Genomic DNA, 20,231 nt, shown 5'->3' with positions numbered 1-20,231 from the left:
TAGGGCCCCTCCACCTTGGGCCCCAGTAACTCAGTCCAACTTTCCTACCCCTTGTGACGCCCCTGCACGCACACACATACGCACGGTCACACACACACACACACACACACACACACACACACACACACACACACACACACACACACACACACACACACGCACGCACACACACAATCTCTCTGCTGGAACTGTAAACTGTTATGCTCACTAACAGACCCGGCATGCTGACAATTTGGCGTACTAGTTGGCTTAGTAGTCGGGAACACACAGACGCTTGTGCCACGCACGTACACACACACACTCACACACAGCCAACACGTTGGATCATAGCAGGCGATAAAAGAGAGCCTGCTCTAGTTGGGTGTGCTACAGCGCGAAACGACGAACAGAACGGAACAAGACATAACCGTCTTGTATGTATATGCGTCCGGGGAACCACAAACTACTCTGAATGTGTTCACTTGGAACACGGAACAAAAAGAAATAAACAGGAGCTGAGGAAGAAGAGTGGAGTGGAAAAGGTGTCTTTTTCAAAGCACTACATGTGTTTTATCAAACCTGACAAATGCATTTCACACGCCGCTGCGTTCTGAGTGACAGAGATACAAAAGACCTCTCAATCTGATTGTGGAATTTCACCCATGGCACATTGCTCTCTCTCTCTCTTTGTCTCTGCCTGTTTGTCACTCTCTCCCTCTCCAATTCTCTCTCTCTCTCTCTCTCTCTCTCTCTCTCTCTCTCTCTCTCTCTCTCTCTCTCTCTCTCTCTCTCTCTCGTGGTGTGGATAGATATAGTTCCTCCGTGTTTGTTCCCCTTTCGTGTCAGACGTGCAAAAGGCCACGGTGCAACTCGGCACATTCAGCGCTGCGTGCATGGGCAAAAGGTTGGGTTGGGTGGTGGTCTTTGGATCGTATAGTCTTTCAGCACTATGCGGGGAAGGTTGGGTTGGGGTCTTAGGGTCGTAAAGTCAGGGAAAAGCACAGCAGATCTTCTTCGATTCCAAACAACATCTTTCTTCTTCACGCCTGAGCTTTTATCTTCTGGCCTGTCAGTCATTTCCATTCACTTCACCCTGACTTCTGACTTGCAGGGCTTGTCTTCTTTTCTTCTTTGTAGTTTTAGTTTTTTTTTTTTTTTTTTTTTTTTTTTTGCGGAATTTTCTCTTCCACTTTTATGTTTTCTCTCCGTGTCTCTATCAGTGTTGATTTCCTTGACTAAAACTATTTCGAAACCTTTCCACAAACTGCCTTTTTCCACTGACATAAAGGAAATAAAAACTAAGCTATGATGAATAAAAACTAGACTAGTGGTGAAGAGATCCAGTAGAAATAAAAGACAAGTAATGCTATGTTTGGTTCTGCTCACGTGTTGCGCTCTTAAAATAGCAGACCTACACGCTTGTAGATATTTTTCAGCACGTAAAATCTGCCATTACGACTCCATCAAGGCCCTCCAAAATAAACCCTAAAACCATATCAAATTTTGCTGTCAAAATTAACACTGATTCCAGGTGTTCCCAAACCTTTTCAGCTCAAGACCCAGAAGAGAATAATATAATGCAAGAGCTAATCACGGGAGAATGGGTAATCATTAACACTTGGCCTAACCCTTACCAGATAAACGGGTGCTGCGGCGGTGGCTGGTGAGCGAAAAAACGTCCCCTTGCCGACTTCCCCCTCCATGTTCTATGGACTGTATCTAACTCATGCATCGCCACATTGTATTCTCTCTTCTCTGTGTAAGACGCTGAGCGGCCGCGAACGCGGTGTGTGCACGCCGACACCGAAAATCTGGTGAAAACAATAGGAAAGATACATGGTGTTAATCTACATTAGTTATGGTAGAACTATGGCAGCCCAAGTGTTAAGCCATAAACCCCAACACAGTGATTACTGATTAGACGTGGCGTCAGGGTCTAATCACCCTGAAGAACTTTATTTCTCAATAATGACCCACTGCCCGCCCTTTGCATGGCCACTTAATGAATATGTTAATTAATTGACCCAAAAGTCATAAAACCCAGGATTTCATTGTCTTATACGGTAATAAAAATGTTCCATTAATTTATGGCATGGTGCGTCCAGTGTGACGCAGTTACCTCAGAAAACAACTGTGGGTGTTGATAAAATGGAATCGATATTCGGTTTCTTCTCTGTCCAGATATTTCCTCACTTCAAAAGTTTTCAAAACACATTCTTCCAACCAATGTTCAGCCGTAAATGACACGGTGTTTGTTTGTTTACTTGGCTGTGGAACACAATCAAGTGACGCAGATAGATATGAGTCAGGTGTGCTCTGAGTCATTGATTAGACAGTGATCTGTTAAAATAACAGACCGCTGAAGTCAGTGATTGACCAATCAGAATCAACCGTTCAACCAAGCCGTGTAATAATAATACGAACCAATCACTTGTATTTCTCCTCCGTCGCTGTGATCTATCTCAAACCTTGCCCAATCTTGTAGTCGTCCTACGTCACTGATAATGCTTGACGTTTGTAGATGGCTGATGTCTCAGGATGGTCACAAGAAGTCTGAGATCCAACATTGGAACCAGGCCATTTCTGTGTACATCCCTAGACCCTTTGTCAGTATCTCTCTTTCTCTCTCTTTCTCCCTGCGTTTCTTTAGATCAAACACTTTCCCTTTCGGTGTGTTTCTGGTTTTGTCAACATGTCTTTATTATTTGGCTATTCAAAAATAGCAGATATACAAGCTGTTAGTATGGCACTCGGTGCGGCGCTATGAGCTTGTAGATCTGCTTTTTTTGGGAAAGAAAATGTGTGCAAATCTTTAAATATGTATTATTTTAAAGCGGACATTTTTGACTCAAATCTTTGCTTCTGGGGGTCCCTGGAACAAAATATTTTGAGATGGGGGTCTGCTGTCAAATACATATAATTCTAGGGGTCCTTGACATTATAAGCTTTGAGCAAAGAAACATACGTTTTTTTTTAAATAAAACATTAGGATTCAGAAGACATTTTCTTTTAGGTATTTGTCAGGTATTTGTGTGTTAATGTCCTCACAATTGTGTGTGTGTGTGTGTGTGTGTGTGTGTGTGTGTGTGTGTGTGTGTGTGTGTGTGTGTGTGTGTGTGTGTGTGTGTGTGTGTGTGTGTGTGTGTGTGTGTCTCTGTCCCTGTCCCCATAGATCAGGGTGTTCCGTCCTCCTAACTACTCTGGGACCATCGCTCTGGCTCTGCTGGTGTCTCTGGTGGGAGGCCTGCTGTACCTGAGGAGGAACAACCTGGAGTTCATCTACAACAAGACTGGATGGGCCATGGCTGCTCTGGTACCACACACACACACACACACACACACACACACACACACACACACACACACACACACACAGGACACAATCACATTGGAGAAAAAAGAAAGGAAAGTCCAGGGCTCAGGCTGTCAAGTCCATTTGACATATTGAGGGCTTGGAGCGCAAAGGGCCTAAGTGACATTTTCATTTTTTTCACAGGACAGTTTTTCATTGATTGTAATAATTAAACTACAAACAACATTAAAAAAGTATAATTTAAAATACATTCATTGAAGCCTAATCTGTATTAAAGTATAGATTGATTAAACATATTTATTTTTATTAAATAATTACAATCAATGGAAAGCTGTCCTGTTAAAGAAACGAAAATGTCACTTAGGCCCTTTGCGCTCCAAGCCCTGTCTGCCATATGAGTATAGTGTATGTATGAGTACGGCCTCAACAGTTGCCATACCGCTGGGTGACCAAGGGGCGCTGTTGAGCAGCCTTGAAATTAATGGACAACACAAGAATCCATATACAGTATGTAGTTTAATGAAATGAACTACTCAAAGGCACCGCTCACTTCACATTGGGTGCTGTTTTTAATTAAAATAATTATTAATAAGAATAAGTATTATTATTATATATTTTTCACAGAAAATAGAGCACAGAAGTCTGCCACTAGAGGGTGCTATCCCCCTGGTCACAGCGTAATTCTTTTGTATTGGAATTCCCACAGGGGAATCTTAGATCTCATCATATAAGAACAGTGTTCCAGAAATAAAATAACCACCCTGGAGATTTTACACAACTGACAGGGTAACAGGTACTCATTTATCCCCCCCTTTTCATTTGAATGTGATTGTGAATACAACTGTGGATATAATATTTTTATCTTGGCGTTAAGGCTCTGCTGCATTTTTTTCCCTCCCTGCTCAGCACAATTAGACAACCATCATTAACCATTAAGAGCAGGGAGATATATGGATATATAACAACCCCCATGGGGAACAGAACTAATAGCAGAGTCCACTGGGGGTGCTAGGGTGGCGGTGGGAGCAAACAGCGGATAACGACAATACCAACGTAGGCAGAAGGAATACAGAATTAATACAGACTTTGGTTTGCGTAAAAAAAAAAAAAAAAACGGTCAGCTAATTGCCACATCAGCGCAGAACTTATGGGTCTTGCATAACACTGTAATCACCTGCATATGTGCTATACACCCACAAAGTACTGTATATACCCGTATATCGTCGTTGTCGGGTGAAAACCTTGTATGTCCAAAACCGTTCGTTTTGCATTTATCATTTTAAAAATGATTTAAACTAATGAAAACAGCCGATCTACAAGCACACAACGCCTCGCACCGTGAGGCGTTGTGTGCTTGTAGATCTGCTGTTTTCACTACTTTTGTGTGACGGCCTTTACTTTGCGAAAGAACATACAAATTTCAAACTTGGAGATACAAGGTGTCCACCTGACAACGTCAATATACAGTATCTATTCTGTATATAATCTGTGACTAGTTGAAAGGTAACGAAAAGCGCTGATTTCGCTGCCAGTGGCTGGATTGTGTATGAATTTACTCAGGCAGTGAATGAGTGAACTATTATATATGACATATTATACATGTCAACCTTTTAGCTGACACATTAACATCCGTAATCGCACCACATCATATCATATAGCCCACTATGGGAAAATATGAAATATTAACGTACAGTAGTATGAAATATTCAATGTGTTTAATATTTATGGTTGTTGGAAAAGGCCTTGATGGAAACACAGCCCTCTCCATCAGTCTTTTAAATTAAATTAAACTATAGCGTCATTGACACTACAGCAGAACATGTGTCAACAGTGTGTTTTTAAAGCTTCAATCCGGGACTTGCAGTTTCAAGTCTTCCATATTTACTGCTTTTTTCCCGAAAATTTCCAGCAAATGCATTTTTTCCACAGGTTTCTTTCCCTGTTTTGCCTTCCTAACTTGTATGGAGAATGGAGTGTATTTTTTGTAGAAACCCGCAGATGGCAAGACACCACTCCATTCCCATTGAAAAGCAGAATCCACCTCAGATTTAAACTTCGACGTCAGAGGAAGGTCATGAAAATAGAAGAAAAAAAATTGCTCATCTACAAGCTCAATGTTCTGCCAATCCACTGGAAATCTACTCTCTTGCCAATGGCAGGAAGTTTTGAAATGGCACATCTGTATATTGAGATTTGCTTCAAATATTAAGTGTGTTAATATAATAGTGTGAAAGTAAATACATAAATGAAATATTATTATTATTCACTGAATAAAAAGTACATTTTAACCAATCTGTATGGTGTGGTACACTATAACTATAACATCTATCTCTCTCTCTCTCTCTCTCTCTCTCTCTCTCTCTCTCTCTCTCTCAGTGTGTGGTGTTTGCCATGACGTCGGGTCAGATGTGGAACCACATCAGAGGTCCTCCGTACGCCCACAAGAACCCCCAGAACGGACAAGTGGTACGTCTATGTCTCTCTCTCTCTCTCTCTCTCTCTCTCTCTCTCTCTCTCTCTCTCTCGTGACAAACATGTTCGTCCAAAACCGTCGATATTCAGGAAAGAAAAAAGAAACACACCTGCCCACCACCACAGAGGTTGCGGGTTCGAATCAGCCGTGCGATTCCAACCGTCTTTGTCGGGCGTCTACGCAAACACAATTGGCTTTTGTTCAGGGGAAGGAAGCTGGGTGGAGAGGAGGGCGATACTGGTCATTGCACGTATTCATATAGGCTGGGACGGCACCTGTCAGCAGGTGAGTGTTGGGTGGGATGAAGGCTGTTCATCCTCCCGGTGGGGGCTCCTCACTGGCGGGATGAAGACTGTTCATCCTCCCGGTGGGGGCTCCTCACTGGCGGGATGAAGACTGTTCGTCCTCCCGGTGGGGGCTCCTCACTGGCGGGATGAAGACGGTTCATCCTCCCGGTGGGGGCTCCTCACTGGCGGGATGAAGACTGTTCGTCCTCCCGGTGGGGGCTCCTCACTGGCAGCTGAGTCTGTACAATAGCAAGGTTCTCTTAGCAGCGGTCTGGTAGTCATAGCAACGGTCTGTGAATATCGGCATATCGTACACGAGATAACAGACCGCAGGATGCCGTAATTGAGGAATCTGAATTGAGCATTGAACCAAGCTGTGTAATACCCACAGACTGTGTGTGTGTGTGTGTGTGTGTGTGTGTGTGTGTGTGTGTGTGTGTGTGTGTGTGTGTGTGTGTGTGTGTGTGTGTGTGTGTGTGTGTGTGTACATGCCATCTGTAGGAGTGTGTGTGGCAGAGCATCATCTATCATTACCACCTGTTCCCCACTGTGAACACTGGGTTAACACTGTGTGTGTGTGTGTGTGTGTGTGTGTGTATGTGTATGTGTATGTGTGTGTGTGTGTGTGTGTGTGTGTGTGTGTGTGTGTGTGTGTGTGTGTGTGTGTGTGTATGTGTATGTGTATGTGTGTGTGTGTGTTTTGTTATTAGACAGCTGGGGGCAGTCATGGTCTGTTACTATCAGCCTCACCGTGCACCAGACAGCATGTGTGTGTGTGTGTGTGTGTGTGTGTGTGTGTGTGTGTGTGTGTGTGTGAGTGTGTGTGTGTGTGTGTGTGTGTGTGTGTGTGTGTGTGTGTCTGCGTGCATGCATGCGTACGTGTGTGTGTGCGTGCCAGCGTGTGCCTGTGCATTCTCTGGCAGCACCACAGGGGGCATCACACAGTGACAAGACATGAAATACTAGACAACAAAAGATAGCGAAGAGAATCCCACTGTCAAGATGATAGAATGATTACACAACGCTCTATCTTTCACTCACTCCCTCCCTGTGTGTGTGTGTTTGTGTGCGCGCGTGCGCGCGTGCGTGCGTGCGTGCGTGTGTGAGACTGGGGCTAATCTCACATACCACTGGACCGATTGGCACAACATTTCTTGGCCAGTAGACCGAGTACGTTTTATGGATTTAAATGTTTCAATACAAAGGAATGTGTTAGGGTTGTTTCATGGCAGACCCCTGAACAATGTGTGTGCCAAGTTTGGTGCCAAACGGTGAGCCTTGCAAGTCTGTGAGCCTCACAAGTTACATCATCACGTCAGCCCACCGTCTAGTCTAGGCAATTTTAATATAGGATGACAGAGGTCTTGCAGTAACTGCCACTGTAGCTGCTGTCCATGTACTGTAGTAACTGTAGCTGCTGTCTATGGTCCTGAAGTAACTGTAGCTGCTGTCTAAGGTCCTGAAGTTACTGTAGCTGCTGTCCATGGTCCTGAATTAACTGTAGCTGCTGTCCATGATCCTGAAGTTACTGTAGCTGCTGTCCATGGTGTTGAAGTAACTGTAGCTGCTGTCCATGGTCCTGAATTAACTGTAGCTGCTGTCCATAGTCCTGAGCTGCTGTCCATGGTCCTGAATTAACTGTAGCTGCTGTCCATGGTCCTGAAGTAACTGTAGCTGCTGTCCATGGTCCTGAAGTAACTGTAGCTGCTGTCTATGGTCCTGAAGTTACTGTAGTTGCTGTCCATGGTCCTGAATTAACTGTAGCTGCTGTCCGTGGTCCTGAAGTAACTGTAGCTGTCTATGATCCTGAAGTAACTGTAGCTGCTGTCCATGGTCCTGAAGTAACTGTAGCTGCTGTCCATGATCCTGAAGTAACTGTAGCTGCTGTCCATGGTCCTGAAGTAACTGTAGCTGCTGTCTATGGTCCTGAAGTTACTGTAGTTGCTGTCCATGGTTCTGAATTAACTGTAGCTGCTGTCCGTGGTCCTGAAGTAACTGTAGCTGTGTATGATCCTGAAGTAACTGTAGCTGCTGTCCATGGTCCTGAAGTAACTGTAGCTGCTGTCCATGGTGTTGAAGTAGTAACTGTAGCTGAATATTATGGCTGTAGCTTTACATAGGCCAAGGGTCTTCAACAGGGGGTCCTCAGAGTTACTACAGGGGGTCCTCCAAATCTTTGTGTAATATAAACGTTTTTCTCCTTTTTTTTTGTATATTAACCACTTGAATGATAGCGTCCATATTCTGAGAACTTTAGACAAAAATAGCAGATCTACAAGCTCACAACGCCTCGCAGTAGATTGTCTATTTTTGGCAAAGAGCTTTGATGTAGAGGGGAAAAAGAGCAGACTAAGTACAGAGTGAAAGGTCAAGTGTATTAAGTATTGACGGTTCAAGTGGATAAATATCTGAAATCACAAATTGACATGAATCCAAAATACACTGATGATTGTGCTGTCAAACGATGAAACTACATGGAATCTATGAACAGGTTGGGGGGGTCCCGGCTTCATCTCTCTCTTAACTAAGGGGTCCTTGGCCTGAAAACATTGAAGACCCCTGATATAGGCTACTGTTTATGAAGAAATAAATACATACTTTTCAATTATAAGTAGCTTTGTAGCTGCCAGCGTGAACACAACATTACAGCCCATCTTATCAGCCTCTGTTCTTTCTGATCTCATATTCCTCAGATTCCTCTCTCATCATAAAGAACAAACAAGCAAGCATGGCTGTCCGCACGCATGCCCGTGCGCACGCACGCGCACACACACACACACACACACACACACACACACACACACACACACACACACACACACACACACACAAACTGAAATACATAGCGCACGGACAGTTTAGACAAGACACATTGGTACTAATAAGGAAGTGGACACACACACAGACAGACAGACGGGCACACTGAGCGTCTTGTGTTGCAGAAGTAGTTTTGCCGGTCATCATTTAAGTTTGTTCACCCGAGTGTGAAATTAAAAGAAAGAGAGAAAATGAGAGAGAGAGAGAGAGAGAGAGAGAGAGAGAGGATGGATGGATGAGTGAGAGGAGTGTGAGGGAGGATGAGATGAGAGAGAAGGAGGGAGGAGAGAGTGATGGACAGACAGAAGGGAGGAGTGGAGCCAAGGATTTAGTAAAGGTGAGAGGACGCGCTCACCTGATTGTCTCCACGTTGAGAAGGAAATCACTGACTTTACTCTGACAAGCATTTATGGACTACATCTACATATTGTCAGTGTCGGGCAGAAACCTTGTATCTCCAAGTTTCAAATGTGTATTTTTTTTCTGGTAAAGTACAGCCCAGCTTCATCATACAAGACTGTCGCACGAACATAGTGAAAATAGCCGATCTACAAGCACACAACGCCTCGCGATGTGAGGCGTTGTGTGCTTGTAGATCGGCTATTTTCACTATTTTAACTCATTTACTGCTATTAAAAAGACGTCCTATGTTGTTTTCTGTTGTTTTCTGCCACGATTTCCTTTACCTTTTAACGTGGGCGTGTGCGTGTCCATCGCGCACGACGGTTCACAGATCTCACGCTCTGCGAGCATGCGGTGATCAGCTTTAGAAAACAACAGTCCTCCTCTGTGATAACCCATGCGACCATGTCTGCCCTACAGCTACTAGCGTAAACAAGGAAGTAATGCGTTGGAGTTTCATCCCCAATGCAAGTGTTGTCCCGCCCCCTGTTACCTGTTCACATACATCCGTATCCGGTCCCAAACGGAAGTACTGTCTCTAGAGCAGGGGTTCCCAAACCTTTTTGTCTCAGGGCACCCCATGAATATTTTTTAATCCGAGGCACTCTTACATTATGATTTTCACTGCCAGCACCATATGTTTATAGCATATCGTCGTTGTCGTGTCCAAAACCGTTGTATTTATCATCTATAAAATGTACTAAACTAGTGAAAACAGCAGATCTACAAGCACGTGTGCTTGTAGATCGTCTGTTTTCACTAGTTTTGTGCGACAGTCTTGTATGATGAAGCAGGGCTTTGCTTTACCAAAAGACGTACACATTTGAAAATTGGAGATACAAGGTTTCTGCCTGACAGTGACAATATTTTAGTGATTATGTTACGAGGAAAACGTTGAGATAATTGCCATTTTGGTTAGAACTGACTGAAAATAACTTTGTACTTCAAGTTTAAAATGATACTAAATATATTTTTAAATGTCCAAATAAATTTCAAATATTATCAAATTATCTTGCGGCACCCCTGCACTGCTGTCGCAGCACCCCAAGGTGCCCCGTCATCCACTTTGAAAACCCCTGCTCTAGAGTGTTAAAAAACTGCAGATCGGTGATCATGCTTTTAATTGTTTTATAGCGATTTAAGCATATTACATTCTCTGGTTCCTCGGGGCCTGGCGGAGAGAGACACACCTTCTCTCTCAAGGAATGAGTGTGCCCAGGCAGGTAGAAGAGTATATAGAGGAGGATTTGTTCTGCTGACAGATGGTGCAGGAAAGCAGATGGAATTGTCTCCCTGTGTGGCCACCTTTACTCTGTCTCTCTGACACATGCATGCGGGTGCACACACGCACGCACGCGCACACACACACACACACACACACACACACACACACACACACACACACACACACACACACACACACACACACACAGATCGGTGTCTGCGCAAGTTCAATCATGCATATGCACACACACACACACACACACACGTGCACCCAGGCTTACCATTCAACAGCGGATAACAGGGAGAGAGATAAGTGAAGAAAATGAAAAATGTAACGCCTCAACCCCCCTTGCAAGACATAAACCCACAATGGTTTATATTGCATCTAACAGAGAAACAAAACAGGCCATCACAACATGCAGTGGTGGATAAAGTACTCACATTTGTTACCTGAGTAAAATTATCAATACTGCAATGTAGAAATACTCCATTACAAGTAAAAGTCCAGAATTCAAAATGTACTTGAGTAAAAGTATGAAAGTATTGGCATCAAAACGTAGCTCACAAGGTGTCAACATGTACTAAAAGTACCAAAAGTACAAAATGTTTGAAAATAGCAGATCTACAAGCTCACAACGCATCGCGATGCGTCACGTTGTGAGTTTATAGATCGTCTATTTTCAAATAGCCAAGGTCAAGGCTAAACTGATTAATGTATGTTTTATAATATTATAAATTATATCTGCAAAGTAACTAGTAACTAAAGTTTTCAAATACATGTAGTGGAGTAAATCCGAGATGTAGTGGAGTAGAAGTAAAAGTATTGGAAATTGGAAACACTCAAGTAAAGTACAAATACCTCAAAACTGTACTTAAGTACAGTACTTAAGTAAATGTACTTAGTTACTTTACACCACTGGCCACCCAGTGTCAGACCATAGCATCTTTATACACAATTATACACTTATTATTTCCAACAAAGGCTCTGCGATGCGAGACGAGACGAGACAGCGTTGGGAAAAGAAAAAAGATAACACCATAAAATGTGCAAAAAAGAAAACTTAAGAAAAAAAGAAAAATCCATACATGATGTCACTATCACAATATAATTTTTCATAATAACCGTATCGATCATGCAGGCCCTGCCATTGATACGTACAAGACTGGCAGTTTACTCTGGCAGATCATTTATCGCCCACGATACATTATTATCCTTTACGCCAGTGGTTTTCAAAATGGGGGTCCGGGGACCACCAGTGGTCCCTGAGTGGGGTTCCATGATGAATGATGGAGAGTTGGATAAGTAAACGGACCCTTATAGATCTTTGACTCTCAAATTAAACGGGTCCATTTGGTTTCATTGCATGCTTTAAGTGTTAAAATACTGTTAAACATCTGCAGCCCCCTGTCGCTCTGTTACTAGGTGGGACAAAAAGTCTAGTCAGGGAAGACCTTTTTGTCCATAACTACGCCCCCTGTAGCAAAAGAGAATGATTTTCTGGTTGGCCAGTCAGGGACCAATCACAAAGGGTGAATTGTGGACAAAATCGTATCCAACGACAACAAAAAGTTACGTGTTTTTATGTTTATTTTGTTTTAAAGTGAAATATTCCTTTAAGGAGATTCGAGGCGGTCCCCAGTTAACTATTGATCGCTCTAAGAACCCAACAGGTTTGCAAACTCTGAGAGTGCAACAAATGGAACCAAACAGACCCGGTGGAGATAGAAATCATAACAAATGGGTGTCTGTGGAGAAATGCGGGGGAGACTGGGGGCGATTGAAAAAAAAAGAAAAAAAGAAAACGTAATTGTTTTTTAAACCTTCAAAGTAAAATAAACACATCTTACCGTGCCTGGTGGAAAGTGAGGAATGTGGATACGGTCAGGGTCTCATTTATTCTCCGTAGTGTGACCGTGTTGAGCCCATTTGCAAGCTAACCACGCGTCTCCAAGGCAGCCGGGAGCCACGACCAGAGCGGACTGGACAGTGAGATATCGTTGATGTCGGGGCAAAATAAATCTCTTATCTCCATATTCAAACTTTTTGTGTTTTTTCCCCCCCATAAATTAACACCCTACTTGATCACATACTTTACTACAGCATAGCACACAAAAGCATCACGAGTAGGAGATCTGCAAGCTCTAAACGCCTCTCGAAGCGACGTGTTTTGAGCTTGTAGATCTGCTACTTTTGCTATTTTAGAATTTGAATAGTTGAAACTTTTTTTTATTTTATTTATTTATTTATGTTTCTAACCCTTAATTAAGTGTGCCTGCTATGCAATAGCAAAACACTTATTGTAATCCGCCATACTTAATAATAATAATAATAATAATAATAATAATGATCCCACAAATTTCGGCACGTAATAAGTGCCGCACAATTTACGCCACCGCCGCAATATATACATCAAAACGTGCGGCTCGGCCGGGAATGGTGTGCTATTACTTTTCTTTCCGATCCGCGTTACCATTGCGACGTAATTCGCAAAAAACGACGCCAAAAAACCCCATTCACTTAGAATGGGGGAAATTTCGGCACGTAATAACTGCCGCACGATTTACGCCACCGCCGCAATATATACATCAAAACGTGCGGCTCGGCCGGGAATGGTGTGCTATTACTTTTCTTTCCGATCCGCGATACGATTGCGATGTAATTTGCAAAAAACGACGCCCAAAAACCCCATTGACTTAGAATGGGGGACTCCGAAAAAAAACCAGAAACTTTGGCGCCACATAACTCTGCCATACTTTTGCCTAGCAACGTGATTTAAACTTTGGTCTTTTTCCGGCCAATAGGGATGAGCTGTAATTGATTAAGCCCCGCCCCCTCTGTAACAGGAAGTGTCCTTCGCCAAACAGGAAGTGCCTCTATAACTCATGAACCGTTTGTCGTACAGACTCGCGGCTGGTGTCATACAATTCTTTTTTTCTCAAATTTTTTTTTTCTCAAATTTTTTTTTCTCAAATTTTTTTTTCTCAAATTTTTTTTTTCTCAAATTTTTTTTTCTCAAATTTTTTTTTTCTCAATTTTTTTTTTCTCAAATTTTTTTTTCTCAAAATTTTTTTTTCTCAAATTTTTTTTCTCAATTTTTTTTTCTCAAATTTTTTTTTCTCAAATTTTTTTTCTCAAAATTTTTTTTTCTCAAATTTTTTTTTCTCAAATTTTTTTTTCTCAAATTTTTTTTTTCTCAATTTTTTTTTTCTCAAATTTTTTTTTTCTCAAATTTTTTTTCTCAATTTTTTTTTCTCAAATTTTTTTTTCTCAAATTTTTTTTCTCAAAAATTTTTTTTCTCAAATTTTTTTTTCTCAAATTTTTTTTTCTCAAATTTTTTTTTTCTCAAATTTTTTTTTCTCAATTTTTTTTTTCTCAAAATTTTTTTTTCTCAAATTTTTTTTTTCTCAATTTTTTTTTCTCAAATTTTTTTTCTAACAAAACTTTTTTTCTCAAAAAAAATTTTTTCTCAATTTGTTTTTCTCAACATTTGTTTTTCTCAAAAATGTTTTTCTCAATTTTTTTTTCTCAAATTTTTTTTTTCTCAAAAAACTTTTTTTTCTCAAAAACAAATTTTTCTCAAAAAACTGTCGTTAAAGTGCGACCCGTGATAACGGCCAGAAATGCGCCAAAACGCCACTAATTAGTCGAAATGGCTGTGGGTGGTGTCATAAGAACCATAATGTTAAAGCTTATGCAAAAAATGCTAATGTTAAAAAATGTAACGCTAATGCTAACACCAACCGCTACACAAGGTTGCACAGACTTAGCGAGCTGCAGGCACACTTAAAATTTCTTGGAAATTTTCTTTTCTAGTTTGATTAGTACAAGTCTGGGAGGAAACGGAGAGAGATTTTGACTTGCACTTTGTTGTGCCTTGGTCACACAGGATTAGGCATTTAGGACTTAGGTTTTGGGATTGGTTTTGAGGTAAGGGTTAGAGTTGACACTTTTCATGCCTAAATCAGAGACGTTTTAGAACTTTTTTACCCTGTCTTGTCATGGCTGCCAGTTCCCACCTGATGTGGCGTGGCAGTCCAGCCTTCTCCAGACGATACTGTATAACTGCTAGCTTACATAACGTCTGCATACTGGGATTTAAGTATAAGATATAAAGGTTGTTATTAGTGGGTAATCTGGGATTGTATTGGTATCCTCCAAAGAGGATGATACGATCTCCCACCATGCAACAGCACATTCTAGACATCGGACAGGGACCGTTCCCCTTGGTTTCAACCTTCTTCCAGGAGAAGGTTTCTGGAGTGTATCTCCACAGGTCAATTAAACGATCAGAGTTAGAGTTGTAGCCTCCAAATGTGTACAGCTCTCCGTCGTAGGTAAAGGCTGAATGACCCCCGTGTCCTTCTGGAAGAAGACGTGGAGAAGGTGTGCTCAGCCAGCAGTTGGTCTCTGTGTCAAACACTCTGATGTTGTAGTTGTGGCCCCCCCAGCCGCCAAATACAAACATCTTTGTCCCGATGATGGTGGCAGAGTGACGACCAGGTGCTAAAGTGCCTCCGGTGTTAATTAAAGACCAGGCCATCGTGGTGGTATCCATCTTGTACGTGTCATTAGTCCATCGAGTCAGCTTGATGAATCCTCCTTGAATATACATGACCTTCCCCAAGACACAAGCTGAGTGGCCCTTCCTCCGCTCTGGAACTCTCCCTGAAACCTTCGGTTTGAACCATCTGTGGGCGTCGACGTCAAACCCATAGAGCGCGGTGCAGAAAGGATATCCTCCCCATATGAAGACGACGTCTCCTATGAGCACAGCTGTGTGTTCATATCGACTGCGGGGAACCTCCTGGAGGGGAGCTTCTCCCCTCCAGGAGGGGAGAACCTTCAACCAGCGCAAAGACACTGTGTTGAAGACCCGCACCTTCATGCGGTTACTGCACCTGTTAATGCTCCCTCCAAAGACGTACACCTTGTAGCCCACTGCTACAGCGCTACGAAGGGTGTCATCCGTTGGAAACCCGTTCAGATGTGTCGTCCAGTGGAACATCTCAAACAACAGCGACAACAAAGCTGGTTTAATTGACCCGATGGAGAATTGCGCCGTAGAATACTTCTTATTGTGCACGTCACCGCTTATATATATAATATATATTGGTACAGGGGTCACAGACGTCACAAAAGCCTGGCCAATCAGCAAAGCCGACACATTATGATCTGTTATTTTCAGCTTGCGATACCGTCATACCAATGAAGTATAAATCCGGCTTAGACCTGAACTGTATGTAAAGCACCGACTATTCAATGTGAAGTGAGCGGTGCAATTCATGAGTTAATTTTATCAAGCGCCCTGCTAGCCAATCACAACGTGTCCTGCTTCGAAGCAGGCCTACATCTTGTGCCGAGGCAACGTTTTCCTATTACGTACAACAAACTTTGAGCCATTTGTGCCAAGATGTGGTTCCCCTGACACATCACTGTGACATCACAGGTGACATGAAAGTGATGTCAGATACTCAGAGCAGGGATCATTGACATTCGCCAAAAAATAGCACATCTACAAGCCCAACAACAGCGTTGTTAATTTAATCCAAGTTCATTTAATTAATCGCCCTGCGAATCTTGGCCAATGTGGGCCGCACGTATACAACAAACTTTGGACAAAGCCAGATGTTGGAGCTTAGCTCCGTGCAGGAGCACCGCACCAAAACCACACCCAGTGTGAAGTGAGCGGTGCTATTTATGAGTTCATTTCATTAAGCGCCCGGCGAAAGCTTGACCAATGTGACCCTGGCCGTACGTACATCAGCGGTATTCATTAGTGAACCTTTCTTATTTTAAAGGGATAGGTCACTGCCAAATGACTTACCTATTTTGTTCTATCCATTACTCACCCCATGGAGAATTCATGGATTGTTGTATAGTTTTTGTCGCATTCCTAAGACAATAATTTGAGGAGACTCTTTGTTGCTCCATAGGTAACCATTGCTGGTCATCAAAGTATTGGCTTAGCGACAAAAACAAAAACAAAAATATCGTGGAATTCAAGTCTCCATGGGGTGAGTAATCGATAGAAAAAACAAAATATGTTGTTAGTATGTTTTTGGGTGAACTATCCCTTTAAATGAACGCTGCAGCAAATAGTTGACTTCTATTTTATATTGCTCAGAGCTGAGTGTGTATATGTGTCTGTGCACACGTGTGCATTTGTGAGCACCTCTGTGTGTGTGTGTGTGTGTGTGTGTGTGTGTGTGTGTGTGTGTGTGTGTGTGTGTGTGTGTGTGTGTGTGTGTGTGTGTGTGTGTGTGTGTGTGTGTGTGTGTGTGCGTGCGTGCGTGCGTGCGTGCGTGCGTGCGTGCGTGCGTGCGTGCGTGCGTGCGTGCGTGCGTGCGTGCGTGCGTGCGTGCGTGCGTGCGTGTGTGAGCCGACAAGAAGTGAATTGAGCAGCGTAGTGATGCAGTAAATGAAATACCCCTTTAGGCCTGATATTTGTTACACCGCTAGACACTGACCATCTCTCTCTCTCTCTCTCTCTCTCTCTCTCTCTCTCTCTCTCTCTCTCTCCCCCCAGACGCTCATATTGGTTCATTGTTTTTGGCGAAAGGACAACCTTAATTAAGAACAGAGCAATAAAACAGTAACACTGGGGGTCAATGAATGGGAGAGAGAGAGAGAAACATGCCCACTTAGAAACATCCCCATTCAGAAATACCCCCACTGAGGTTAGGGTTAAGGTTAGGTTTATGTGACACCTCCATTTAGAATATTGGAAGTTAATCTTCTGAATGTTGGCAATGTTTCTGAATGGAGATGTGTAACTCCTGTGTGAGTAAATCTACTTAGTTTGTTTACACCACTGACAAAGAGAAAAGAAAGTGTCAGAGAGAGAGAGAGAGAGAGAGAGAAAGAGAGAGAGAGAGAGAGAGAGAGAGAGAGAGAGAGAGAGAGAGAGAGACTAAAATAAATGTTAGTTTACTTTAAGCTGAGCTCTGCTGCGTGTGTGTATGAATCACTGTGACAAATGTTTGGAGGGAGAAAGAGAAAGAGAAGGGAGTGGAGGTAATATACAGTATGCTCATCTCACCAGTATTCATTCAACTTTATGTTTTTCACCTTTATTTGTGAAAGAACGTGCGTGCGTGCGTGCGTGCGTGCGTGCGTGCGTGCGTGCGTGCGTGCTCATGCAATATATGTGAGTGTGAGTGTATGCGAGCTGTATTCAATTACTTTGAGGTGATTGTTTATTTGTTTATTTATGCATTGAAGGATCTAGAAAAGTCTGGTAGTCAGCTAGTCTCCCTGGGGTGCACATACTATACTGTGTGTGTGCGCGTGTGTGTGCGTGCGTTCGTGCGTGCGTGAGATATGACTGGAAGCTTGTTTGCAGAAAAATGAAATAAAAATAAAAAATACGGTTTCGGGGCTGTTTTGAAGTTTTTTTGTTCGGAGACTTAAATAAAACCATCTCTCTGCTTGTTTCCATTATGTGTGAATATCACTGCCCCGATTCAGATAAGAAATATGTATTTGACAGCGTTTTTTTAAAGTGGTTAGAAGGTATAACAAGATATTCCGTTTGACAACGGCACTCGCAAAGCAAGCTTTGAGCCTGTCTATGTGTTGGTTTTTGTTTGCGTTTTTTTACAGAACTTCGGTGCATAAGGATAGGCGCGCTTGTTTGTTAGCATGAGGCCACTCGATAAGATTCTCCTGAGAGGAAACGCTGTGGTGGTGTTGTTGTTGTTGTTGTGGCACACGGTATGTGACGAGGTATTTTTATATTCTTTTCTTCTCTCCCCTCACAAAGCTGAATCTGGCAACACGACTGCATTGTCAATGTCGCCTGGAAACCCAATTGTATGTTGTATTGTTGTGTTCTTTGGCGGAGGAGGGGGGGTTATGCTGGGACTTACTTGGTACCATGGATATTGTCACGTGTCGGGCAGAAACCTCGTATCTCCAAGTTTCAAATTTGTAATTTTTTTTTTCGCAAAGCAAAGTCCTGCTTCATCGTACAAGGCCGTCGCGCAAAAGTAGTGAAAACAGCTGATCTACAAGCACACAACGCCTCGCGGTGCGAGGCGTTGTGTGCTTGTAGATCGGCTGTTTTCACTAGTTTAAATCACTTTTAAAATCATAAATACAAAACAAACGGTTTTCGACATACAAGGTTTCCACCCGACAATGATGATATACAGATGTGCCATTTCAAAACCTCACGCGTCCTGCCATTGGCAAGACAGTATATTTTCAGGGGATTTGCAGAACATTGAGCTTGTAGATCAGATATTTTTTTTGCTATTTCTATGACCTTCTCTGACTTTGAAGTTTAAAACTACCTATAAAGGTGGATTCTGCTTTTCAATGGGAATGGAGTGGTTTCTTGCCATTTGTGAGGTTCTGCAAAACAAAATACGCTCCATTCTCCATAAACATTATAAATGCAAAACAGGCAAAGAAACCTGTGGTGCAAAATGCATTTGCAGGACATTTTCAGGAAAATAGCAGTAAATACTTAACAGTTGAAACCACACATCCGACTGGGTGAGGAGTGAGTCCTCTGGCTGCTTTGGATTCTACTCATTGGGCCCTATCGTGCGCGCACCTCGCCACCTCCCTAAACTTGTTGTCTCCACCAGGCCGAAACGCATGGCCGAGACTATGTTTTGCACCCCATCTGTCCGTCCATGAGTTTGTCCATCCGTATTACCAGCGAATCTCCGGCACTGTTGGCCCGGTCGCTGCCAAAGGGGAAATCTCGATATTCCTCCGTCCCATTTGTTCGACTAAGGGTTAGGGTTAGGGTTAGTTTTACTCAGGTTAGGGTTAGGGTTCACCAAGTTTTTATTCACCAGGTTAGCATTCACCAGCATCGGACGAATGGGACGTCGGACAAATGGGACGTCGTAATATCGCTACGTGCCCACTGCCCAACTGTGCGCATACAGTACACTCCCTGGATGCCAATTCAGATCCTCTGCCCCACGCTTTCCACATGGGCCTGTTCTAGCGCCACCATGGGTCTGATTTTTGCAAAACACATTTTGTTTTACAGTACTCCTACATATTGTGTCCCAAAGTCACGCAAATCGGTATCAGTAGCTTTATATTCATGTGATCATGGATCTGTCTTTAAAATCTCTCAGGAAGCTGAGTCTCTCTACATAACGTACTATTATAACCTCGTCTGCTCAAAACCATGCATGCTCTGATGTGCTCTCTCTCTCTTTCTCTCTCTCTCTTTCTCTCTCTCTCTCCTTTGTTCTCTCGCTGTTTGCGTTCACCCTTTCTCTTAAAAATTAATGGTCATATTTCCTCTATTCTCTGCCATCTCCCTGTGTTCTTTCTGCTTTGTAGACTTTTCATTTATCCCTGTTTGAGTGGCTCCTGACCTTTACTGAACAAAACACGCACGCACGCACGCACGCACACACACACACAATACATATACACACACAAAACATACACTCATACAGATACCATAAACACGCATTGTGAAAACCTGTGCAGGCACACAAACGTGTGTACACAACATACACACATATCATACAGTCATGCTCAGACATGCACTCATCCAATTACACACACACACAAACACACACACAAACAAACACACACACACACACACACACACACGCACACACACACACACACGCACGCACACACACACACACACACACACACACACACACACACACACACACACACACACGCTGTGTAATCTTCCGTGAATCATCACAAATTCAGTGGTTTTCAGCCCTTCTCATATCAAGGTCCAT

General features: G+C 42.8%; 1 protein-coding gene across 1 annotated transcript in view; it reads left to right on the top strand.

The window, feature by feature from the left end:
• Nucleotides 1-20,231, top strand: part of tusc3 (tumor suppressor candidate 3) — a 196,024-nt gene that overhangs the window by 132,747 nt on the left and 43,046 nt on the right. The window contains exons 5-6 of the mRNA XM_080721868.1: nt 3,152-3,292; nt 5,669-5,758. Coding sequence (XP_080577994.1) covers nt 3,152-3,292; nt 5,669-5,758 — 231 coding nt within the window. The remainder of the gene's footprint in view (nt 1-3,151; nt 3,293-5,668; nt 5,759-20,231) is intronic.

This window comes from Nannobrachium achirus, assembly GCF_963921795.1.
Source record: "Nannobrachium achirus genome assembly, chromosome: 3".
NCBI lineage: Eukaryota > Metazoa > Chordata > Actinopteri > Myctophiformes > Myctophidae > Nannobrachium > Nannobrachium achirus.
The sequence above is the reverse complement of the archived record's forward strand: the minus strand, read 5'-3'. Positions and strand labels throughout refer to the sequence as shown.